Here is a 26,734-nt window from a genome sequence, read left to right as displayed (position 1 = left end):
ACAGTGCCCGTGATCCACATATCACACAGCATCAGTGATCCACATCCATCACGGTGTACCAGTGGTAATACACATCTGTCATGGTGTATTAGTGTAAAATTCACATCTGCACTAGTGATCCACATCTGTCAGTGTGCCAGTGCTCATCCACTTCTGTACCAATGATCAACATCTGTCACGGCCTACCAGGGTCAAATCCACATCTGTCACAGTTTACCACTGCTTAATATCGGTCACATTGTACCAGTATCAGATCAACATCTGTACCAGTGAACATCAAAATGTCTAAAAAAATTATACACCATCGAGGAGGCTTTCCAGATACTGAGTGAAGGACAAGAGTAGCGGGAAACTCTCTTTGTCAGACTCAGATTCTAAGTATGAGCCAATTGAAAACAGTGGATCAGCAACAGATTCTGAGGAGAGAGTCCAAAGAGGTTCAGGAGATCTGAGGAGCAGGCGTCCACCAGTAGCACAGTGGCAAGTACAAGCAGCGCAGCGCAGCACACTCAGAAGATAGGCAGGCATCCAAGGGTAATTCCTTTGTCCTGGTGCTCCAGGGCCTTCAAAATACTTTTTCATTTTCTCTCCACATTTTCTGAAAACTTGTGGGGGGAAAAAAAAAGAAAAAAAAAAAAGACATGTTCAAGACTCATTATGCCTCGTAGAATATACATTGGGGTGTTTGCTCTGCAAAATGGGGTCATTTTGTGGGTAATTCCATTGTCCTGCTGCTCCACGGCCTTCAAAAATGTGATAGGTAGTCAGGAAATGAGATGTGTAATTTTATGCCTACAGAACGCCTGTAGGTCCTACTTGGATGTTAGGCCTCTACATGTGGCCAGGCTGTGTAAGTCTTACACATGTGGTATCTCCATACTCAGGAGTAGCAGAATGTGTTTTGAGGTGTAATTTTTGATATGTACATGCTATGTGTTAGAAATAGACAACTTTATGTAAAAAAAGTACTTTCATTTTCTTCCCACATTTTCTGAACACTTGTGGAAAAAAAATATGACATTCAAAAGACTCATTATGCCTCAAAGAATATACATTGGGGTGTTTGCTTTGCAAAATGGGGTCATTTGGTGGGTAATTCCATTGTCCTAGTGCTCCAGGGCCTTCAAAAAAAAGTGATAGGTAGTCAGGATAGGTGATAGGTGTGAGATTAACCTGTTAAAATTAGTTTTTTTGTTTTTTCACACAGCTGTTATATTATTTACTTTCTTCATTTTCCAAAGAATTGTGGGAAAAAAATTACATGTACAAAAAACTCGGCACGCATCTTACTAAATACCTTGGAATGTCACCTTCCCAAATACCCCCCTTTTTGGAAAGTAATTTGTACTGTCCTGTCTTTTACCAAAAGAAAATGTAGCAGTATACATCTTGGCCCAAATTTATGAAGAAAAATTACTTATTTGCAAAATTTTATAACAAAGAAAAATGCTTTTTTTTTTTTTTTTACATTTTCGGTCTTTAATTTACAGCACAAAAAATAAAAATCCAGGGCTAATTAAATTCCACCAAAAGAAAGCTCTGTGTGGGGGGGAGAAAGACAAATTTAATTTGGGTACAGTGTTGCATGACTGAGTAAATATCAAAATGTGAGAGCGCTGAAAGGTACAAATTGGTCTGGGCAGGAAGGGGGTAAAAGTGCCCAGTATTGAGGTGGTTAAGGACTTTGCTTTGTGGACTGATGCGCAGTCATTTTGGAACAGGAAGGAGCCATCCCCAAACTGTCCCCACAAAGTTGGGAGTATGAAATTGGCCAAAAGGTCTTGCTATGCTGACGCCTTAAAAGTTCCATTCACTAGAACTAAGGGGCCAAGCCAAACCCCTAAAGAACAACCCCACACCAGAATCCCCCTCCACCAAACTTTACACTTGGCACAATGCAGCTAGGCAAGTACTGTTCTTCTGGCAACTGCCAAACCCAGACAAGTCCATCGGATTGCTAGACAGAAGCATGATTCATCACTCCAGCGAACATGCTTTACACCACTGCATCCAATGCTTTGCCATTGCACTTGGTGATGTAAGGCTTGGATGGAGCTGCTCAGCCATGGAAACCCATTCCATAAAGCTCTCTACGCATGGTTGCTGTGATAATCTGAAGGCCACACGAAGTTTGGATATCTTTAGCTGTTGACTCTGCAGAGAGTTGGTGACTTCTGTGCACAGACCCCGCTCAGCCATGGAGTGGTAGGCCATGTAAAATGACAGAGTTGCTGTTGTTCCCAGTTGCTTCCACATTGTTAGAATACCACTAACAGTTGATCGTGGAATATTTAGTAGCAAGGAAATTTCACGGATGGACTTATTGCACAGGTGGCAACCTATCACAGAACCACGTTTGAATTCACGCTCCTGAGAGCGACCCATTCTTTCACAAATGTTTGTAGAAGCAGTCCACATGCCTAGGTGCTTGATTTTATACACCTGTGGACATGGAGGTGATTGGAACACCTGAATCCAATGAGTTGGAGAGGTGTCCCAATACTTTTGGCAATTGTGTGTACACATACGTATACATACATACACACATGTAAGAATAAAACCCGGAGCATGGTTTTCAAGCCCTTAACAGAAAAGATTCCCACTCATTTCTAAATTAGCTATTGGCAATTGTTAGGCTTCATGAACACTTCTGTAGGGGAGAGAAAAAAAAAATCACTAGGAGTTTAGCAGCAGCAAAAAGCTGTGTTTTTGCATGCATGTTCATAGATTCTAATGGCTAGAATTCTGGCCATTAGAATGGATTAATGCAGGAACATAACTAGTGTTTACTTTCCTTTAGGCACGTTTGAGCCGTTTTTTTTATGCTCAAAAGCTTCTTTCCTGAAACACAAGTGATTTTTTTTCTTCCTCTAAACTCCTATATGTGCATGGACAAAAAACAAACACTCACCAGTCACTTTATTAGGTACACCTGTTCAATTGCTTGGTAACACAAAATGTTAACTAACCAATCACATGACACCAACTCAATGCACTTTAGCAAGTAGTCTTCACCACGTTTAGGTGCCCAAGTTCAAGTAAGTGACTTTGAACGTAGCATGGTTTTTGGTGCCAGACAGGCTGGTCTGAGTATTTCAAAAACTGCTGATCTACTGGGAGTTTCATGCACAACCATCTCTAGGGATATCAAGACTCATAAGACCAGGCAACGTTTTTCCAATATTCTACTGTCCAATTTTGGTGAGCCTGTGCAAACTGTAGCCTCCGTTTCCTGTTCTAAGCTGACAGGAGTGGCACCCAGTGTGGTTTTCTGCTGCTGTAGACCATCTGCTTCAACATGTGTATTCAGAGATGGTATTCTGCATACCTTGGTTGTAACAAGTGGTTATTTTAGTTACTATTCCCTATCATTTCGAACCAGTCTGCCCATTCTCCTCCAACATCAACTAGGCATTTTTGTCTACACAGCTGCCACTCACTGGATGTTTTCTATTTTATGGACCATCCTTTGCTGATCTACTGGGAGTTTCACACAAAACCGTTTACAGTTTTTTTTTTTTAAATACGCAGAGCTGAGCCGTCTGGCACCAACAACCATGCCACATTCAAAGTCACCTAAATCCCCTTTCTTCCCCATTCTGATGCTCTGTTTGAACTTCATCAAGTCATCTTCGCCATGTCTAGATGCCTAAACACATTGAGTTACTGCCATGTGATTGGCTGATTAGCAATTTGTGTTACCAAGCAATTGAACAGGTGTACCTAATAAAAAGTGGTCATTGGGGGAGGTTTTTTCTGCCTCTAAATGCCCCTCCATGTTAACCTACACTCAAACACCCATGAGAGCAGCTTTTATGAGCTTAAGTGTGCATGAGGACTCAGAGTGGATGGAATCCAGTAGTTTTGTATCCAATTTTCTCAATAAGTCTTAACATCTTCTAATTTGTAGGACATGTTTGTGTTAGAATTTCTAACAGGATTGTACAGGAGGACATAGCAATGAGACGTTAAACTGAATTTCAACGCCAGCTGTAAATCTGTTCAATTCGACAAATAATGGTCATTATGACAACTTTGATTTAGGGCAGACATTGCATAAGGATTCCTTTACACATGCATCAAACAAGCAACAACTCTATTTAACTGTAAGACGGTCAACCTCTTCTGATTTCCAAAGAACAGGCAGGGCACATTACATAACTCTGATCCGCTTCCCTGATATTCCTTTACTTTCCTTGACCCTGACACCCAGTGCATTGCTGTGAATTGTTCTACACAGCAACCATACAGTGCCTTGAAAAAGTATTCATACCCTCCTTGAAATTTTCCACATTTTGTCATGCTACAACCAAAAACGTAAATGTATTTTATTGGGATTTTATGTGATAGACCAACACAAAGTGGCACACAATTGTGAAGTGGAAGGAAAATGATAAATGGTTTTCTACATCTTTTACAAATAAATATCTGAAAAGTGTGGTGTGCATTTGTATTCAGCACCCTTTATTCTGATACCCCTACTTAAAATCTAGTAGAACCAATTGCCTTCAGAAGTCACCTAATTAGTAGAGTCCACCTGTATGTAATTTAATCTCAGTATAAATACAGCTGTTCTGTGAAGCCCTCAGAGATTTGTTAGAGAACATTAGTGAACAAACAGCATCATGAAGGCCAAGGAACACACCAGACAGGTCAGCGATAAAATTGTGGAGAAGTTTAAAGCAGGGTTAGGTTATAAAAAAAATATCCCAAGCTTTGAACATCTCATGGAGCACAGTTCAAATCAATCATCCGAAAATGGCTGGCACAACTGAAAACCTACCAAGACATGGCCGGCCACCTAGACTGACAGGCCGGCAAGGAGAGCATTAATCAGAGAAGCAGCCAAGAGGCCCATGGTAACTCTGGAGGAGCAGGAGAGATCCACAGCTCAGGTGGGAGAATCTGTCCACAGGACAACTATTAGTCATACACTCCACAAATCTGGCCTTTTTGAAAGAGTATAAAGAAGAAAGCCATTGTTGAAAGAAAGAAGAACTTGAAAAGCCATAAGAAGCCCCATTTGCAGTTTGCGGGAAGCCATGTGGGGGACAAAGCAAATATGTGGAAGAAGGTGCTCTGGTCAGAGGAAACCAAAGTTTAACTTTTTGGCCTAAAAGCAAAAAACACTATGTATGACAGAAAACGAACATTGCACATCACCCCGAACACACCATCCCCACCGTGAAAACATGGTGATGGCAGCATCATGTTGTGGGGATGCCTTACATTAGCAAGGACAGGGAAGCTGGTCAGAGTTGATTGGAACATGGATGGAGCCAAATAAAAGGGCCATCTTAGAAGATTAGAAGAAAACTTGTTAAAGAGTCTGCAAAATACTTGAGACTGGGGCGGAGGTTCACCTTCCAGCAGGACAATGACCCCAAACATACAGTCAGATCTACAATGGAATGGTTTAGATCAAAGCATATTCATGTGTTAGTTGGATTTAGGTCTGGATTTTGATTGGGCCATTCTGAGACATTCAAGACTTGAAAATTGCTGTTCAGACGTTCTCCACCCAATCTGACAGAGCATGAGCTATTTTGCAAAGAATGGGCAAAAATGTCACTCTCTAGATGTGTAAAGCCGGTAGAGACATCCCCATAAAGACTTGCAGCTGTAATTGCAGCCAAAGGTGGTTCTACAAAGTATTGACTGAGGGGGGCCGAATACAAATGCACACCACACTTTTCAGATATTTGTAAAACATGTTGAAAACCACTTATTTTCTTTTCACTCCACAATTATGTGCCACTTTGTGTTGGTCTATCACATAAATTCCCACACATTCCCAAATACATTTATGTTTTTGGTTGTAAAATGGCAAAAACTGGAAACTTTCAATGGGTATGAATACTTTTTCAAGGCACTGTATGTTAAAAACAAAATTGGAATTTGGTTCCTCCTTTTACTCCTCCACATTTGTTACAATTTTTGACCAACAAGAAGCTGAAACTTTACTGGGGAAACAATTAGAAATGCCCAAATGAATTAGGTGCAGGGTTTTTACAAGTAATGGAAAGGATTTCTGTAAAAACAGAAATGTAGGCTGTTGCCCACAGGAGCTGATCAGGTTCAGATTAATTTTGATATCTGAAAAGGCATACCTTTTCCTCCAGTTCTCAGGAATGAACACACACCATTTTAGGAGATGGAACAAAGAAAAATTCCCACAGGGATACCACATGTGGTATATTTCACGTCAAAAGAACACGACACAAAAATTATTCATCATAAAGGTGGTAACAGACATTTCAGAAATAACAAAAACTATATCCACTAGATTAACAGGACACCGCCAGCAGTCAGTTTTTAAAACTTTTTTAATTTTTTAATTTTTTTTTTGTTTTTATTTTATATTATCTACAAAGTAAAAGTTTTTCCTTAACTTAAAAGTTACACTGTTGCTGTGAGGCAACAGCCACATCAAACCTGATTCATAAATAATAATCCATCAGTTTGATGATAAGAATCTGTACTGAATTGGTTTCAAGTTTAGACATAAAAAGGGATTTTAGAGTCTTGATTTTTTGTTTTTAAAGGTGAAGATAGCAGCAAGAATCACTCGTGTTATTTCATTTGCTAGCTGATGAGTTCATAACTTAGAAGGGCCATTAAAAATAAATAACTTCCAGTTATCAGCAAGCAAAGTTTGGGATTTTGGAGGACCGATGCAGTGTAGTCTGCAAATTCCTACATGCCAGTACGCAGTTCAAATCTTTCCCACTGCAAGATGATCAATTAGCATTCCTAATGAAGGTTAGCAGAAATCAATGGGTTTTTTTTTTCTTAGACAAAACTGGGAAATTCTAGATGCTGGGACTTCCACTGGAAGGAAGCAGAAAGTGGGAAAATTTTTGGCCTACAAAAGGGTTCCAGCCTTTTCACAGAAGCTCCAGATTCACAGCTGTTGTTGGTGATGTGCTTGCACTAGAAGACAGAACAAAAACTACTGTTATGCCACACAGCTACAATACCGGATTAGCCTGTACCTATGGACTGTAAACAAATACTGTACATAATACAGTTGATTTAAGAAAAAAAAAAAAAAGTTTAATATCTTTATAATACAATATCTACATAACTATATGATATAGATCTATATCTATATTTATTTATTTCTAATAACATACTTATTTTATTTATACCTCTCTGTGAGCCAGCAGGCAGTGGCCCGTTACAAGACCATATTCTAGACAGTCTTGTTACTCACCTGGAGGATGTGTCATATAGGGGAAGTGTGCGGTTGTAGAAACGGGAATGGGCTGTAAAGCGCTCTGTGCTAGAGCAGCTTGCGGGCCCCCTGGTGGCTGTGCCGTCATCAGCATCATCGGATGAGCTGTAGGATGGGAAGGGACCATTCCTGACTGTACATGAGCCTTAAAAAAAAAAAATGAAAAAAAAAAATGAATAAATCTTCTAAAGAATTTAACAGAAGGATATCCACATTTTATGCTTTTAAACTGAACCCATTAGTATTACTCTGGAGAAAAACACAGATGAGGAAAAGTGCATGCAGTACCAAAGCACATGCCTAGTACAGTATACAAGAAACATATTCACCTGCTGCACATGAGCCATGTGAGGTGCGTTGGTATAGGCGGGCTGGACGTGGGAGGGATGGATGGTGAATACAGTCTGCTGAGTGGGGAAGCTGCTTTGTGGGGACTGTGCATTGGAGCCTGGGGTCATTGAAGGTGGTGTAGGGGCAAGTCCAGTATGGTAAATTGCAGATTGTTGCTGCTGGTTAGCTAGATGTAAAGCCTGGGCGGCTTGGTGCTGATGATGCTACAAGAATGAGAAAAAAGTCATTTAAAATCAACAAAAGATACTAAGGACATATACACATTTGCTAATACTGGATGGGGAGATATAAAAGAACAGAAGAATGTTTAGGACACTGAAAAGAGGCAAATGTTCCTAATAGCAGAGCTGTTTATCACTCTAAAAATGTATCGAATACCAGCCTATCTGCTTTAAAAGGAAGTCTTTGGGTCTGGACAGGAGACAACTTATTCAGACGGATGTGGAAGTTTTTAAGGTGTATGTAAACCAAAAGAAATTCTGTCTCGTTACTTTTTGTTAAATATACCACTGAAAGTTCATTTTATCTGTTCAATAAGTGCAAAAAAACACTGTTAAACAGCTCTGGATCCACAGAGGTGATGGTGTCCTGCGCACCCTGTGCTTTTCTCAAGCAGTCTACTCTGCTGACCTAGTTCCCCCCTTGACTACTGAAAACCACCCCCATTTCTAAAATAAAAAGGGGGAAGGGGTTCTGCAGTCCAGAAGACTCAACTGGGTAGGGCTTACTCCAGTATTTGTGAATACAGTATACCTAAAAATATTGTTTTAGCATATAAAAAGGAAGTAAAAAGCCAAGCGTATTTCTGCCAGGATCAAGTATTCTGCTGTAATTTTTCACATTTTTAAAAAAAGAAAATGGGGAGGTGTACATGCTTTTTTTTTTTTGCCCTGGCATACAATTTACGAATTTTGCATTTCACCAAGAAAGATGACAAATAACCCTTACCTGAACTGGGCTTGGTGCTGGATGACTACCCCCATGCTGAGATTGTTGCTGTCCAGTAGGGGTTGCTGAAGGCTGAGGATGAGGGGGGTGAGGATGTAGAGCAGCATTGGGGTGGGCATACTGCTGAGCTAGCGAGTTAGTAGAAACTAGAACCCAAAAACAGAAAATTATAAAAATCTTGCAAGACTAAAAATAGAAGCACAATCATAGACTGGGTTATTTTTATGAAACCGTTAACCCCCTGCAAGAGACCCTAATGTGATGTGAAAAGTTGCATATGCAATGTCAAAAGAGAATGGCTATCCATAATTTTCCCACAGGCCTGTCAGAATGCTGCATTCTATATTGCTTTTTGACATATTAAACGGGCAAATTTAAGGAATAACTCTTTGAAATGGTAAGGGTAAGCTGTTACAAAAGTGAATTTCTATAGAATTTACTAGTAAAAAGTCCAAGGTCTACACACGTCTATACTTACTATGCTACTGTAAGTGTCTAAAGCTTTGCTGTTCAGTAGTCAAATTTCACTTAACCAGAAGGGGATACCTTAATATGCTCTAGACTTTTGCCATGACCCTGGCAGGGGATGCTTCTCCTTGTAGGAAAAACTAATCTTAGAAAGTACTTTACTGAAAGGGTAGTTGCTTGGAATAAAGGGTAGTGAGCCAGCAAACAGTTTCAAACATGCTTGGGACAAACACAGATCTATACTCAAAAAAACAAAACAAAACAAAAAACCACGGGCAGAATCGATGGGCCATGGTCTTATTCTGCCGTCATTTTTCTAAAAAGAATTCTATTCAAAGCCAGGTGTAGGTGTCAGCCTCCCACCACCATTCACTGACCGTATTAGAAGCGAACCAAGAAAGTAGCATAGAAGCATAGGGGGGAGATTTAACTACTTTCCTACTGGGCACTTCTACCCCCTTCCTGCCCAGGCCAATTTTCTGACAATTGCGCAGTCATGCAACACTATACCCATATGAAATTTTTACACATTTTTTTTCACACAAATAGAGCTTTCTTTTGGTGGTATTTAATCGCTGCTGGGCGTTTTATTTTTGGAGTAATAAACAAAGAAAAAAAAGATTTAAATCTCCATTATAAAATTTAGCAAACAGGTAATTTTTCTCCTTCACTGATGTGCGTTGATGAGGCTGCACTGATATGCAACAATGATGGGCACCGACAGATGGCACTGCTGGGCAGCACTACTAGGCACTGATAATCAGGGCACTGCTCATCGGTGCCGATCCGTCCACTGACAATTGCCGGTTATTGGCAGTACGTAACTCACGCTGTGACAGCATGAGGAAACTGCAGCTGATAACCGGCAACTGCATTTACTGGTGATCTGCTGTATCATTGGACACAGCTGATCACGTGGTAAAAGGCCGCTGTGATTGGCCTTTTACCACATCACAGAGATCACCGGGGGCACGCGGGAGGACGTCACATGACGCCCTGCCAGAACTGGAAAACCAAAGTGGCAGTAAACCATAGCCAAAAAGATATTTTTTTTAAATTGGTCCCGGACAGTTTAAGTCATAATGTGCTAGTATGCACCTGAACACTAAGCCCTCCAGTGGCACGCTGTCACTGCTGTAGGTGCCTCCATATTCACCCAGTCTTACTTCCGGGTTCGCTGGCTTCGGCGGTATGAATGGCCGAATCGTGATGCGATCACCCTTTACAGCATAGGGCTCTGAAGGAACACACGGGTATGCAGTTCCTTCAGAACTAATGTGCTGGTAAAGTGACCGGATACTGCCCAAGTAAATATCTACTAAATGGAGCACGGTTAGAAGATATTTATCGTACCGATTAGCTAAAGCCATATTATAGGATTACCTATAGGTAAAATTCAACCAAGTAAGTTTACTCTCACTTTAAAGAACTGAAAAAAGTGCAATGAGCAGACAAAGCCAGCAGGCAAATTTCCAGTGCCAATATAAAATATTGCAAATTAATAAGTAAAAGAAAAAAAAAAAAATTTATATATATATATATATATATATATATATATATATATATATATATATAGTCTTTGGTGCAGAATAAGCTAATATTGTCTAAAATGCTATATCACTCCTAAAAGACTAACACTCCAATACTTAAACATACCAAGTATTAGTGAGAAGGTTGCTAGAGCTTTTACATAAACCACATTGTGTTCACACAATCTGAGCAATGCCGTCAGAGCCAATTCCATTGAATTGAACAGCTTTTAAAATTTTAATTTTAATACTGCTAATGATTAAAAGGATATAAAAAAATGTTATCAATAAAGTCAGATGGGTACCAAAATGACAAGGCAGGGATTGTCCATACTCTATATTCTACAATTTTCATGAAGCAAATGTTCAGCATGCCTATGAATGGGAACTGAAAAGAAACGAAAAACTGCAAAGGATGCCACAGACAAGGATTCTCTGTTCCGTGATGCGGCAGCTGATCATGCAAGAGGGGAATCCCCGTGACCATGTAAAAGCGCTTTTATAAAAAGACCAGTAATGCAGACAAAAGCCAAAAAAAAAACAAAAAAAAAAAAACATATCAAATATACAGAAATGTTGAACGATACGTTAAATAAAACCAGTTAAACAACCTTACCCCAGCAAAATAAAACTCCTAACACCGCATATAGTTACCACTAAAATAAATGCCAATTACAACATATCAAGCATTCAACAAGAAATACCAGATACTCCTCCCAGAAACATCTTGGCAGCATGAATATATAGAAGAACACACCAATGGCAAAGTCTAAATTTAGTAAATGCTACATAAACATGAAGACGACTGTGCTCATCCAGTGTTTACTGAAGATGGAAAAAAAAAAATTAGTAAAAAATCTCTAGCACGTGGCTAGTGTCCAAAATCTATTACAGGTAATAGCAAGTGCTAATGTGCCTTGTGTTCCGTCCTTATTGCTGGTGGCAACTTGCCAGGAAAAGATCACTAGAGACGTGTGTTGCTCCCTCGCAGGAGAGATGTGAAGTGACATTCTGCTACATTTCTGTAAGCAAGAGATTGAAAGTCGCCAAGAGGGAGACATCTCGCTTATGCAGCCAGTGAGGAAGCAACACATTCAACAACCGAGTTTTTGTTCTAGCCTGTTCACTATCCTATTGCTGGCAAATTCCAACCATCGTCACATGACCCTAAGTTTATGGTGTAGCTCAGGAAGCTGGTTATCCATCTCATCCGGATAAACTAGTTTAATTCTACTTTAACTCATTACATCTTACTGTTCAAGTTGCATATGCAAATTATTACTTAGGTGAAATATTTTGTAGCATGTAATAAGTATTTAACTGAATAAAGGATTTAGAAGATGAGACTTGCCTCGTGAGGTGTAATTGTATTTTTTTCTCCAACTCCCTTTCCTGTCCTCCTCAACACACATTTCATTAAAACTCAGTTATTGCCAGTCAGGGGAGGCACAGTGGCTTAGTGGTTAGCACTTCTACCTTGCAGTAAATGGGTCATGGGTTCAATTCCCAACCATGGCGCCTCCTGCATGGAGTTTGCATGTTCTCCCTGTGTTCATGTGGGTATTCCAGTTTCCTCCCACACTCCAAAGACATGCTGGTAGGTTAATTGGCTCCTGTCTAAATTGTCCTAGTTTCATCCCTGGCCATGCGGGATCTCCTGCATGGTAGGGGTTGGGGAAAGACCTGGCAACCTACTCTGTAAAATAACTGCTAAGAGAATTCATGGAAAAAGTCACTTACGAGCGACGGTCCATGCAATCGCCAACGGTCGGATACAACTGAATGGATGGGATAGATAGATTGCCAGTCAGAGGCTTGTGTTCTTTTAAAGAAAAACTAAACCCTCCTATTGTTTTTGAGCCAAGGAAGCTACCATCTTAGTCTGTTTTATCATTGCCATGATGCTGCAAATGTGATCAGTTATGACACCAGCTATTTGATGGTTTCACAGTTTGGTTGAGAGCACAAACCAATGTGACAGCAATCCCAGAATGCCTGGAATGTAACTTTTTAAAAAAAATTAAATTGATGCCTTTAGTTCCACTTTTAAAAACGGGACTAAAACCATCAATTAACGGTTTATAAAAACATTTAAAGCCTTGTTCACACCACTCATGCAATTTTCTTGATGACTGATGGAGACGGACACACAGATTTCACTTGCAGAGACGGTTTCCATCAGTTTTTATTCACGCTTCAATGAGTTTTATACACATTGCAGATACGTGCGCAGAAAAAAAAAAATCTGCATGCGATACTAGTGTTGTGGAGAGAACAGGGCACATACAGAACAATTGACTTTGTTGTGCCCTTGCAAAACGCATGCAGAAAAACCGAGGTCTCTGCACCATCGTGTGAATGAGCCCTTACATTCAAAAGCATGCAAGTGAATAACTGTCACAGCTGCTTGTGATTTAGGACTCATTCACACCATACATGCAAAAAAACTGATGGAAACCGAGGTGTAGATTTCACTTGCAGAGACATCCGTTTCCATTAGTTTTCATGCACGCCTCAGCGAGTTATACATATCGCAGATTTCTGTGAGGAAAAAAAATCTGCATGCCACACTAATGTTGTGGTGTGAACAGGGTACATAGGGAACATTCAGGGGAAGGCATCCGGGGTCTTTTAGACCCTGGATGTCTCAAAGAGAACCTGTCGCCAAAAATCATCACATAGGGGACATTGTCCCCTATGTAAAGAAAAAAAAAATATTTACTTCAAAACTAAAAGAATGTGTTGTCTTTTCTTTATGCAATATGCAGCAATTCAAAACTACAGTATCAGACTGTTGCTAACAGTGTCATTTCCAGTCTTCCTCTTAAGGCTGCAAAGACTGTTTTGTATCTGTTTAGTGAGGATTGTGCAGAAGTAATCTGCTCCTACTAAATCTAGCAGCACCCAGCCTTAACAGGGCTTTGCCATTCTGGCAGAGATTGTGCCCATCTTTAATCCCTCCCTGTCCAGCATTGCTTTGACTGGGCTATTACACTGGGCACCGATAAGGTCTGCCTCATCACACTGATTGGCTATCACAGTGGTCACAAGATCAGGAGCCAGTTCCAGCTCCCTGCCTTTCGTATACACTTTGGAATTCATTTGGCATTCCCATTGTAGGATACTTTGATGACCACCTGTTGAGGAAGCAGCCAGCATGGGCTCCTTTAGACAAAGAAGTTGACATCTCAGCATTCCAGCAATTTGCATGGATTCTGAATCTTCAGAAATAATCACTGGAATAGACTCGTCGTTCGGAATATCTGGGCCTTGTTCTGGGTACAGCTCAGGCCTGTGTTCCCTTCAGACACTTTGGCCTCAGGTTTGTAATTTGCAAGTGTTGCTTTTTCTCCCCTCTTTTGGGAGAGATCCTCATGATGGATGCCAGCCAGTCAGGCTCATGAAGAGTCCTGAGCACCAGTTGGCAAAGGAGACCTGGTTGGTTTGGTCTTTTGTTCAACATTCTAGAAACTCAGGTGACTTAGCCGTCTCCCATCTGGACTCTGGACAATGCCATAGCAGTGGTGTACATCATTTATCAGAAGGAAACAAAAGCCTTGCCACAGCAAGAACAGATCCTGCCCTGGGCAAAACTTTACATTCCAGTCTGGTCAGCCACATATATTCTCTGCATGGAAAAAAATTAGACTTCCTCTGCCGCAGTGCCTGGACCCACGTGTGCGGTATGTACACCTGGAGATGTTCCGGCACCTGTGCAACAAGTGAAGGGACACCAGATGCAAACCTTTTGCACTCCATGTTTAAACACTAGAGTGGTTTTTCTCCAGGTACAGAGATCCTCTAGCAGAAGCAGTGGATGCTCTGGTGATTCTGTGGGGTCAGTACACCTCCGCTCTGTGCCTTTCCTCCCCTGAAACCTCTTGTCTGCTTTGCAGAAATTAGCTGGAAGGCAATCTGGTGATTCTTAGGGTTCTTGAACACGCTACTGATGTATAAACTTCAGATTACTGCCAGAAAGTGTGTGTAAAACATAAGGATGGGCTGTACAGTAAATGTGTGCATGAAAAATGTTTTTCTAGCTTCTCTTGAGGTGTAGCGTACACATGCATAAAATGCTGTCAAGCAATGCAGATTAGTATTTTTTTACTGATCTATATGCAGTAAAGGTTTATGTGCCTGTGTGCATTAAAAACAATAGGCTGCATATAGATTAGGAAAGAAAAAAAAAAAAAGCCTGAATATCTAAAAACGTGATGTGTGCAGGAGCCCTTACTGCACCAGACTGGCCCAGGATGGGTTGCCAGCCTTTCCTGCCAAGAACACTCTACTAGATCTGAGAGTGCTTCTTGAGCTTTTCAGCATCAAGCAACTGTTTCACAGATTTACAAGGCTCCGTTTAGTCCTACCATGTTCTACCAAGTGGATGCCCTCCAATGCTAGCTTCAGACACAAGGCCCTGAGCTGAAGGGCAGCTCCTAGATCTCTATGGTCTATATTGTCCTTTTATGCAGGCCATAGATGTGGGGAAAAATCTGACTTTTTTTTTTTTTTTAAATCGTAAATCGGTCGTTCAGATGGCCGATGTTGCCACTAATTAAAAAAAAAAAAAAAAAGTCGGCGGGTTTTAGTCCAGTCTACGGCCGTCAATTAATATAATAGCGGTGTCCATGCATAGAGACCCGCTATTATATTTCACAGAAGAAACATTATGCAGAAGAAGAGAAACATTGTATCTATTTGTACTTGAATAGAAACATCTGTATCAAAAATGCATACAAATAGATACAATGTTGCAACTTTTTTTCTTCTCCATCTTCTGCAAAATCTATTTCATCTTCTCTTTTCTTCTTGATATTCTATTTCTTCTTCTCCTGCAAAATCTATTTCTTATATTACTTCTTTTTCTTCATAGTCAATTTATTGTCAAATCTGCCAGAAGAACGGCCGATTTGACCATAAATTACCGCGAAAATCGGCTGATTTTCCAGCATGGCCGATTTTCAAAATCTCTTAAATCTAAGAAAAACGGCAGACATTTTTCCCCACGAACGGTACGAATATCGGCTGATTTTTTTATCGGCCAATAATTCGGCAAGAAAAATCGGAAATCTATGGCCTGCATTAGTATATGCCGAACCCTCTGTTGGAACTGCTTTTTTAATGTCCTGAAGGTCAAGAACTCATGTGTCCCTCAATGGATGAGAAACAAATTGGGATTTTTGAACTCATTGCAATATCCTTTTCTTAGAGGGGTAAGGACTGTCTCCCTCAATAGACTGTTTATTAACACTCATTCTTGCTGCAAAACTGATAAATATGGGTAGTTATGGGCTGCCTACAGTGTTTGCCAGTGCCCAATCATCCTGTAGCTAACAATACACCAGAAGGTTAAAGATGTCCAGTTTCCCTCAACTGACTCAAAAAACACAATTTTATGACATTTACAAAAATTCTACTATAAGCTGGTACCTTTTCTGCAGTAAATATCCATTTCAGAATGTGTCGGCCTGTATAGATAATACATTGCTCACATGCTATGGCTGCTGAAGGGCCTTCTAACACTTGAGCTACAGTCATTATTAGGGTGATGGTGAAAGTCTAACCCAATGCCTTTTACACTACTAAGCTGTACAGAACTGGATGTATACTGTGTCTATTAGGGTCTGTTATATGACGTGACAAGAATGGCCGTGGTTTAAAGTTCTTACCATACATAGCATGTGTTTGCTCCGGAGCTCCATACTGTGCTCCTGATGAAGACACTAAGCCGGCCTGTGCATGTGCTGGAGGAGCCATCATTCTGGAATTTCCTTGAATTACAGGACTATATACATGTGGATGCTGGAACACAAAAACAGGAAGTTTTAAAGGTCTGTTGATGTGGTTTAAATAAAATATACCCCAAAAGAGCTAGAAAGCAGAGCTGCACTGACAGCTGGCTGCATTCCATAACATGTAAGAATAGTTATGCTTTGAAAATAACACTTGTGGAGATTTTTTTCCAAAGCAAGAAAAACTGGAAGGTTATGTATAATTAGATCTCATCACCAAAACTGAATATCTTAGCTACCAAGAATGGCTTCCTGTAAAAGGTCAATAAAAAAAAATAAAGATCCTGAAAGCAATGTTACCTGTGATTGATAGTGCTGCACATGCTGCATGAGAGGCTGACTAGGGAATTGTTGTGGGCTATAAGCAACATACTGTGCAGAGTAGGCAGGTGATGTAGCAACTATAGGAGGTCCTGCTGCAGACACTGGGTGTATCATTGTGTTCTGGTGATGCTGATCTTGCCTCTGCTGGGGCATATTTGGTACTGTAAAACAAAAACTACCACTTAGAAGCTTGTCATTAATTTTCTTACGCTAAATAACAATTTCAGCCACAGATTATGCAGACAAACAAAAGTAAGCAGTCCCAAAGCTCAATACAGAAGAGTTTATGCCTAATAGGTTAATAAAATATTGCTAATACCGTAGGTTAATAAAAATCTTTTTTTTTTTTATATATGTTAAAAATCTCATATTCAGAACAGTCTTTGAAAACTACTCTGAATATGTACTATTTGTGCATTAGAAGATCTTTAATATAATTACAATTCCTGAGATTTTTTAGAATAATATCTCTAATATCTCATTGCCAATTGCCTATGTCTTATATATTACAACAATAAACCGTTTTCCTGACAGGACATCCATGGTTTAAATACAAAAGCAACAGCTGTCAATTACAAAATCAATTGTGTTTTTATGCATTACAATGGCAAAGCTTACTTAGTAATGCAGAGCTGTCAAAACAAAGACAACTGAATAGTATGGTAATAAAAACATGCAACACATGTGCGGAAATCTCACCTTTACCTGCTCTGTATGTCTTGGCCTGGTTAACTGGCATTGTTGTCATTGGAATTGAATATAATGGCTGAAACAAAAAGGTATAATACATGTGAAAGAATGCCCCATCAAGTAACACAAAGTGTAAGTAAACCCTAGATTAACCACTTGTCCGCCTGAGGATTTACCCCCCTTCCTGACCATGCCATTTGTTTGCGTTACGGCGCTGCGTTGCTTTAGCTGACAATTGCGCAGTCATGCAGAGCTGCACCCAAATGAAATTAACATCCTTTTTATCCCACAAATAGAGCTTTCTTTTGCTTTTGGTGGTATTTGATCGCCTGTGTGTTTTTCTTTTTTGCGCTATAAAAAAAAAAAAAAAAAAAAGCCCGACAATTGAGAAAAAATATTTTTGACTTTTTGCTAATAAACATGTCCAGTAAAAAATGTTTTAACAAATCATATTTCATAATAAATTGAGGCCAAAGTGTATTCTGCTACAGGTCTTTGCCAAAAAAAATAAAAAATCCCAAATACGTGTAAATTAATTGGTTTACTATTAAATTAATTGGAGAACTGTTTACAAACAGTTCTCCTTCCGGTCAGAGATGCTCAGCAATCACTGGGCGCCGGCGAGTAATCACCGGCCGGGACCTGGTGATTGACAGCTGCAGTCACGAATGGTGGCGCAGGTAGGGCGCAGGTAGGGCGCACGTGCCCCCTAACCGAAAATGCAAAAACTCACACACGCGCGATACTGCTATAGAAAGGACGGGAAGCGGTTAGAGTGATAAAGCGTTGGTAAATAAAAAAAATAATAAACATGTCATACTTACCTGCCCTGTGCAATGGTTTTGCAAAGAGCAGCCCCAATCCTCCCCCCTACTCAAGGCCCCTGCCGGCATTCCTCTGCCGACGCTCCTGCATCCCCCCCCCCCCCCCATAGAAAGAAGCTTTCAATGGTGTCCCTTGAGTGGACTCACTCCTGAGCATCCCCGTCTGCATCTATTGATAGAGCAACTTGGCCCTGCCCCCTCATCACTGGATTTGATTGACAGGAGTGGGAACTGCCAGTGAGGAGGGAGAGCCAGGATAGCAGCCTGGGGTGTGGGGGGGCCATTAGATATATAAAAACCTTGAGGCTTTGGAAAAACTTTAAATGCAATTTGACGACCAGAGGTTAACTGAACAGCGGATGAGCCTTCAGTCAGAATTTGAGACACCCATACATTTTCCTACAAATGGCCATTGGCCCTGTAAATTCCTGTACTCAAGCATGAGCACATTTAGGCCAAGGGCAAATAGGCAATCAGGTACTTCATCAGGGGAGTGCTACAGACACTATTATGAGGCAAGGATATCCAAGGAAAGAATACTGTGCAACCAAATAAACCCACAAAATTGTATTTATGCTGTGGAGCAAACATAGGCAAGTATGCTGAACAGCTTCAACTGTCCCCACTTCAACATGTTCAGAGGTGCTGAATAAACTAAAATTGCTAAGGCGGCTTACAATAAGAATCATTTTTTGTGCATGGTTCTCAATTGGGTGTAGAAAACACAAAAAGGGCATCTTATCTGCATCTTCATACTCAGGGAAGTCTGCGCCATAACAGGTTAGAGATTGTGATATCTTTTGCATTTGAGAATTGATTGAGTACAGTTTTAAAAATGTATACATTTTTATTCATGTTGCATGATAGTTAGATGTTTGCTTCCACCCCCCCTCTTCTTTAAATCGTGAGTGGATTATTTTGGTTTTGGCCTTGTGCTGCAGATTAGATGCTTCATTTAATGTTTACATAAAACAAAGTGGGGGGGGGAGAAATGTGACCCCACTGATATGGATTGGGACAGGATTGTTGGTACTAGACAGGACAGGTTGTATTTATGTAACTGATCTCCTGGCATTTTCACACAGTTTACAGACTTTACTCAGCATGGTGTAAAAAACATTCAGACAAATACCTTGTTCACAAGTGAAGTCAGAGGTCAAACTAATTTGAGAAGAAAGGCTAAGGTAACCTCACATAGCCACTCTTTACAACTGGTGAGCAAAAAAAACATCTCAGATTGCACAACATGTCAGACCTTCAGGAGGAAAGGCTACAACAGCAGAAAACCACCTCATGTTCTGCTGCTGTCAGGGAAAAGAAAAAAACATAAGGCTGCACGCAGCACAGACTTGTTAAAAGTGGGCAGTTTAAGACTGAAAATATAACCTGGTCTTTTTGAATCTCAATTTCTGCTGAAGAACACGGGTGATAAGCCAGTCACTGGATCTCAATCAAAATCGAAACCCACAAGCTGCATGACACAATCTAGTCAACATGGACTAAAATCTCAAATTTTTCATGGCATGGATTCCAAAATTTTCTTTTAAGAGCAATTGGAGGCCCTAACAAATATTAGTACACTTGTCCTTAATAAATTGCTCAAGAAATGTAAAAACGACACAAAAAATGTTAAAGACCCAGTTCCTATTTAAACCAACAAAAAAAAGTGCATTTTTTTTTCTTATGCGCCTGTAAAGCATTGCACCCACTATCAGCAGAATGAGCGCAATGCCAGGCTCCTGCCCATACCTCCAATACAGCCAGGCAGTTACTGCAGTCCAGGAAGATCACAGAATTACAAGAGCTTGTACTTCATTCAGAACTACATGCCGCCGGCCTCAATGCCTGATGGTAGTCATTGTTCATTCATTCACAGAACTCTGAATGAATAACGAGGCTGTGGGGGGGTAGAGCGGTTTTTGAATTGACACAGCAGGTACAGAAGAGGATCCCCTGCCCTCTGCCACAATGAGGGATCAGGTTGAAGTGGTAGCAGGGGATTTAGAAACATTACAGCCTAAATATTTAGGGTGCAACGTTACTTAACCACTTGCCAACCAGCCACCATGTATTGTGGATGGGTGGCAACTACAGCCAAAGCAATGTATGGGTACATCGCTCTGGCTGTACTAACACAGGTGGGTGTTGCGAACCTGAGCGGGCACAAAGCACTCCCCACCCGCAACCAATGTGTCCACTGGACACAGTGGAATGAAGATCCCAGTGAATAGGACCCGGTGATCATGTGATCACAATGTTAGCAAAGCTGTTATCAGAGCAGCTCTGCTTCTCTTCCTCCTGGTGAGCTGTGATTGGCCCACAGCTCTCACAAGATGCACGGGGGTCAATCACAGCACCCTGTACCATGTGACCAGCTCCAGCCAATGACAGATCACTTATTTTTAACTCATGCATGACAGTTCAAAGCAATCTTTATTGCTCTTGTAAAGTGTTAAGAAATCCTTGATCACCCTTCCCTCAAAGGGTTTGTGCATTAAGATTCAAAAAAGTGTATTTTTTCCAAAAAAATTTGTGGTTGAAAAATCACTGCACAAATACTGTGCAACATAAAAAATTGCAACACCCACCATTTTATTCTCTAGTCTAGTGCCATTGCTTTAAAAAAAAAAAAAAAAATGTTTGGGGGTTCAAAGTAATTTTCTAAAAGATTTTTCATGTAAACAGAAAAAGCTTGTTCAAGTGGTTAGAAGAGTGGGTGGTGTGTGGTAGAAGCTTCTAATGTTGGCTCTGAAATGCCAGAATAATAGAAGCGCCCCCCCACGCTATCCAAATTAGAAAAGCTTTTTTTTCCCCCTCCCCAAATGTCGGTCTTTTTTTGTTTAGATCACAAAAAATAAAAAACCCAGTGGTGATCAAATGCCACCAAAATAAAGCTTTATGTGAAAAAAAGGATAAATTTTATTTGTGTACAGCACTGCATGACCGCGCAATTACCAGTTGAAATAGCAGTGCTGAATAGCAAAAAGTGGTCCGGTTAGGAAGGGGGGTAAATCAAGTGGTTAAGGTGAACGCATTACTTCAGTCATTATAAGCCCGAATTATATAAACTGACTTTTTACATGAAGCAAATGGAGAACCTGGAAGATATGAAAGGAAGCCTAAAGCTGCAGGCTAAAAAGAAGCACACAATAAAACAGTCATTATCTCATATGTATCTAACGAAAACTGTTCACATTTTAATATTTGTCCTGGCTGTAAAATTGTGTACAAAACTTTTACTTTGAGCCGCAACAGAATGCAGTGCAGCACAACTGCATTCTGTTGTGGCTCAAAGGAAATGTTTTGCCTGATGCCAACATTTATTCAGATTTATGATACTTAGAAAGTCAACATTAAGTAGTGATAACTCCTAGGAGTTTTTATCTCATCTTTCATGTTTTCTTAAATCTTGAGTCGAAGGTTTTTTTTTTTTCATTTTGTTGGGTTTTTTTTTGTTATAGTTACATTGGTTCATCTTGCACCAGTTTAAGTGTGTATATTCCAAACCTGTCCGATCCCTGTGGAAGTGGAGAATCACTGTAGTAGCATCAGATGCGAATATATTTATCCTCACCTCACCTTCCAGGTCCCATGCCGAGCACAGGAGCCATTCAGAGAATGCCCATTATTCTCAGTGAATGCAAAGCATTTTTGCTTGGACCAGGTGGAGAGGTGGGGCACTAATATATTCACCTCATCCAGAGAACACATTCCTTCAAAAGACAGCAAGGAATACTGTTGTAGTGGTGGCTAGTAGTGTGTGTTCTTGAGTAGCATTTCTAAATCTTAAGAGTGCGGGGCTACTAAATAGAAAAGTCTTGCTTTTTTATGAAAGGTCTGCTTCAATATTTGATAAGGAAAAGAAGGCTGCTGTATTTTTTTCCATTACCTGCACACCGGGGCTTACAGGAACTGGATACATCATATTTGGTGCAAAACATACTGGCTGAGTGTATACCGGGGTTGGCTGCTGATGGGCCACCATTGAAGGACTTGGCTGAGCTTGTGGTCTGGGAGATGTTGGAGTTGTAGAAGGCTTAGGCTGCAACAAAGAGATCTTCACACATTTAAATATCCAGATAAGAATAAAAAAGGACATATGCAGTCACTTCATAGAAAACAATATACAGAAAGCTTAAGTAGCTAAATTAGCACACTCTAATTTTAAATTGAAGTAAACCCAAGGAAAAACATTCACTTTCACCCTTGAAAGCTGACACAACTATAAATTATAAAGTCTTTTTTCTTTCTCAAATTATATTAATACATTAAAAAAGTAATCATAAATAAAAGAATAAGTAAATAATAAAATAAAATATAAATAAATATCCTCCTTATCCAAATGTCCACAAGTGCAATTCCAAAAAACTATAGTCCTCTTTTTTCTTCCAAGAAAATATCTCACCTATTTTCAATCTTCAAGTCATGTCCAAATATTCATATACCTCAAAAATCAAAAAAACTCAACATAGTGTATTATCCTTCTATCAAAAGGAAAAACGTGGCATATAAAGTGAGTCACATCAAACACTAAAATTTTTTTCCTTTTGATATAAGGATAATACACTATGTTGAGTTTTTTTGGTTTTTGAGGTATATGAATATTTGGACATGACTTGAAGATTGAAAATAGGTGAGATATTTTCTTGGAAGAAAAAAGAGGACTATAGTTTTTTGGAATTGCACTTGTGGACATTTGGATAAGGAGGATATTTATTTATATTTTATTTTATTATTTACTTATTCTTTTATTTATGATTACTTTTTTAATGTATTAATATAAGTAAATAATAAAATAAAATATAAATAAATATCCTCCTTATCCAAATGTCCACAAGTGCAATTCCAAAAAACTATAGTCCTCTTTTTTCTTCCAAGAAAATATCTCACCTATTTTCAATCTTCAAGTCATGTCCAAATATTCATATACCTCAAAAACCAAAAAAACTCAACATAGTGTATTATCCTTATATCAAAAGGAAAAAAATTTTAGTGTTTGATGTGACTCACTTTATATGCCACGTTTTTCCTTTTGATAGAAGGATAATACACTATGTTGAGTTTTTTTGATTTTTGAGGTATATGAATATTTGGACATGACTTGAAGATTGAAAATAGGAGAGATATTTTCTTGGAAGAAAAAAAAAAGGGGGACTATAGTTTTTTGGAATACCGTATTTGCCGGCGTATAAGACGACTGGGCGTATAAGACGACCCCCCTACTTTTCCTGCTAAAATGTAGTGTTTGGGCTATACTCGCCGTATAAGACTACCCCTCTTCCAATGCACACCAGTGGGAGGAATAGTGCCCCATCATTGATGTCACTGGGAGGAATAGTGCCCCATCATTGGTATCAGTGGCAGGAATGGTGCCCCATCATTGGCATCAGTGGGAGGAATAGTGCCCCATCATTGGTATCAGTGGGGGGAATAGGTGCCCCATCATTGGTATCAGTGGGGGGAATAGGTGCCCCATCATTGGTATCAGTGGCAGGAATAGTGCCCCATCATTGGTATCAGTGGCAGGAATAGTGCCCCATCATTGGTGTCAGTGGGAGGAATGGTGTCCCATCATTGGTGTCAGTGAGGGGTGGAATAGTGCCCCATCATTGGTGTCAGTGGGGGAGGAATAGTGCCCCATCGTTGGTGTCAGTGGGGGGGGGAATAGTGCCCCATCGTTGGTGTCAGTGGGGGGGGGAATAGTGCCCCATCGTTGGTGTCAGTGGAAGGGGAGGAATAGTGCCCCATCGTTGGTGTCAGTGGGAGGAATAGTGCCCCATCATTGGTATCAGTGACACCAATGATGGGGCACTATTCCTCCCACTGAGACTTGCTGACCCTGTTCTCATATGGTGCTGCTGCAGCCAGCATATGTGGTTGCAGCAGCACCTCTACACAGAGCACTTACCTGCTGCTCCGGCACTCAATTTTCGCGGGGCCGCTCGGCTCCGCCCCCTCGCCAGTGATTGGCCGCCTGTGTGCCTTTCCTGAGCTACAGTTCTGGCGGCCAATCACCGGTGAGGAGGCGGAGCCGCGCAGCCGCACAAACATCCAGTGGCCGAACTGAAGGAGACGCCGCGCTTCCTGGACCGGATCGTCGTGGGACTGGATCCAGGTAAGAGACGTCAGCCCCTGCACTTAATGCCGCAGCCCCCCTAACATGTGTACCGGCGTATAAGACGACCCCCGACTTTTGAGAAGATTTTCAAGGGTCAAAAAGTCGTCTTATACGCCGGCAAATACGGTATACAGAAAGCTGTTCTACATAAACATTGCAAGGATGATTGACAGAGGTCTTAACTGGTTTAAAACAGAACACAGGAGCCATAGTTTTTTTTTTTTTTATTTTGGTTAAAAAGAAAGAAAAAAAAAAAAAAGTTAGAAACTTGTGTGCATGTTGGTGCTTTTATTGAAAATAGTGTCCCTGCTGGAGAGTGTCCCAGTAACTTAAAGTGTAACTAAACCCACAAGAATAAAATCTGTCTGTAAATGCAGTAATGCATCCTTGTAACCTTCACTCTGGCACCTAAAAAGTTAATCCCCAGCATTGTGTAAAAAAAACCTGGTTGATCCTGCCAGTCTCTGATTTTCCCTTCTTTCACTGTCCCCAATTCAGGCAATGATAATGCTCTGTTTTATCTGTGTGACATTATACATGAGGATGTATAGGCAGGTGATTAATGACAGCCAACATCCTCCCTCCTCCTCCATGCCCACTAAGTAGCAAAATAGTGAGTGATAGCTAAAGATAGAGAAAGATTATCATCAATGTGCAACTCCACCCACACCACGTTGTTGCTGCATAATAAAGCTTTAATTTCAAATATGTACTTAGATTTAACATTACATCATAGTATAAAATGATCATACATTTTCCTACTGCATCATTAAAGACTTTCTGGAGGCTGTCTTGTGACCGGGACAGCATCAATCACTGTCACTGTCACAATCACTGTCTGGACACAAGGTTCACAGTTCATGCTTCCTCTTCTGATGTACATAGATACATCAAAAGAGAATGGAAGCTCCTCCTATGATCTCTCCCAGCACTTGGCTCAGCATTACATATGAATCACATGACCGCTGTATAAAGCTATGGCATTATGGGTACTGAGCAGTTTAAATTTTTTAAAACTACACAAACATTAATGCCATACTTTGCATACCATATAAAAACCTTCTATATGTTCTGCCATTTAGTATCACTTTAAAACTGAAAGCAAATACTGGCTGGTGCTGTGGTTTAATGGAACCACTAAAATTCTACGGAGAAAAACCATTCTGTTTGCAACCCTGGAGAATGGAAAACCACAAGTTTAACCTCCCTAGCGGTATTCCCGAGTGTAGGGGTAAAATCTCAGTACAAGCGGTAACCCTGAGCTACACTCGGGCTTACCATGCGGCGTTGCTCAGGGATTTCCTGCAGAGCTTACCTTGTCCTTCGCTCCCGCGATGTGTCCCCTGCAGCATCCCTGGCCATCTCCTCCGGCCGATGCCAGCATCCGGCTTCCGTGTTCCTGTCCCTGTGACATTGGGACGTATGGGCGCCGGAACCGGCGGCAAATTTGAAATTTTTAAAAAATATATATTTTTTTTTAAAACGATTATTACATAGCAAATAATTGCTGTTTCAAAGCATTTCACATACATTTTGTCCCTACTGCTTTGTCCTGTGCCCTGCCTACATTTTGACTGTTCTTTCTGCCTGGAAACTGGGAAAAGTCCATGGCGTCCAAAAAGCGTCCCTTTAGGTCAAAATCGGTTTTAGACCAGCTAGAGAACAGCGATAGTAAATCAGAACCACTTGCAGAATTGAGTGATGATTCGTGGGGAAATTCGTCATCAGACACTGAAAACGATTTTGCGACTTTGCTCAGTGATGTGCAAACTTGGCGCTATATTTCAAATTTCAGTGTTTTTGGTTTGATTCTATTATTGAATTAACGTTATATTATTTTTTATGATTATTTATTAAATTATAATTTATGATTTTGTGTTTCAAGTTTTATCACATCTGGAATGTTTACTAGACTCTTGTTCGGACAGATTTCAGTGAGTTATTCCTAAAAATGACAGGCCTACAATAAAAAAAACTACATATTTCCATGCAAAATAATGGTACCGCTTTCAGCACCAAAAAATCTGAAATAATCATACCGCCAGGGAGGTTAAGGAAGGATACTTCTACCATGTTCGAAAGAAACGGCTTACACACAAGAAAGATTAAAAAAAAGGAAGTACAACTGCCAATTCCTTTCATGTTTCTGCATAAACTATCAATTTGTTAGGCCGAAGGAACCACCAGGAGAAAAGCCTTCGTATCCAACAAAAAGGAATGGGTGTCAGGATCCCTCAACTGTATATTTATTCCTTGGCAGGAATTCAGAAATTGAGGGTAGGAAAATTTGCATTGCAGCAAAGTAACTAAAGCAATTACCTGAGCATATGACCGTGGGTTGAACTCCTTAGCATTAGGATTTAGGGTAGATTTTCGTACTTGGCTAGAAGAAAATACAAATGATATACAGTTACTGTGTGAAAGAAAAAAAACTAAACAAAATACTGTGCTTT

General features: G+C 40.3%; 1 protein-coding gene across 5 annotated transcripts in view; it reads right to left on the bottom strand.

The window, feature by feature from the left end:
- Window positions 1–6,308: 6,308 nt before the first annotated feature.
- ATXN2 (ataxin 2) overlaps window positions 6,309–26,734 on the bottom strand; it is a 107,001-nt gene continuing 86,575 nt past the window's right edge. For 2 of the 5 annotated variants that reach the window (XM_089676784.1, XM_089676813.1), the window contains 9 exons: window positions 26,601–26,664; window positions 22,053–22,220; window positions 17,349–17,415; window positions 16,626–16,810; window positions 16,203–16,335; window positions 8,537–8,682; window positions 7,567–7,791; window positions 7,217–7,382; window positions 6,309–6,933 (listed from right to left, as the gene is read on the bottom strand). In XM_089676784.1, the coding sequence (XP_089532910.1) occupies window positions 6,905–6,933; window positions 7,217–7,382; window positions 7,567–7,791; window positions 8,537–8,682; window positions 16,203–16,335; window positions 16,626–16,810; window positions 17,349–17,415; window positions 22,053–22,220; window positions 26,601–26,664 (1,183 nt within the window). In that variant the 3' untranslated portion in view covers window positions 6,309–6,904. The remainder of the gene's footprint in view (window positions 6,934–7,216; window positions 7,383–7,566; window positions 7,792–8,536; window positions 8,683–16,202; window positions 16,336–16,625; window positions 16,811–17,348; window positions 17,416–22,052; window positions 22,221–26,600; window positions 26,665–26,734) is intronic. The other 3 variants (XM_089676790.1, XM_089676806.1, XM_089676799.1) reach the window with 3 other exon arrangements.

This window comes from Staurois parvus, unplaced genomic scaffold, assembly GCF_062004578.1.
Source record: "Staurois parvus isolate SC_StPar_1 unplaced genomic scaffold, SC_StPar_1.0 ptg000014l, whole genome shotgun sequence".
Lineage (NCBI taxonomy): Eukaryota > Metazoa > Chordata > Amphibia > Anura > Ranidae > Staurois > Staurois parvus.
Note: the sequence above shows the minus strand (reverse complement) of the source record. Positions and strands in the feature narration are given on the sequence as shown.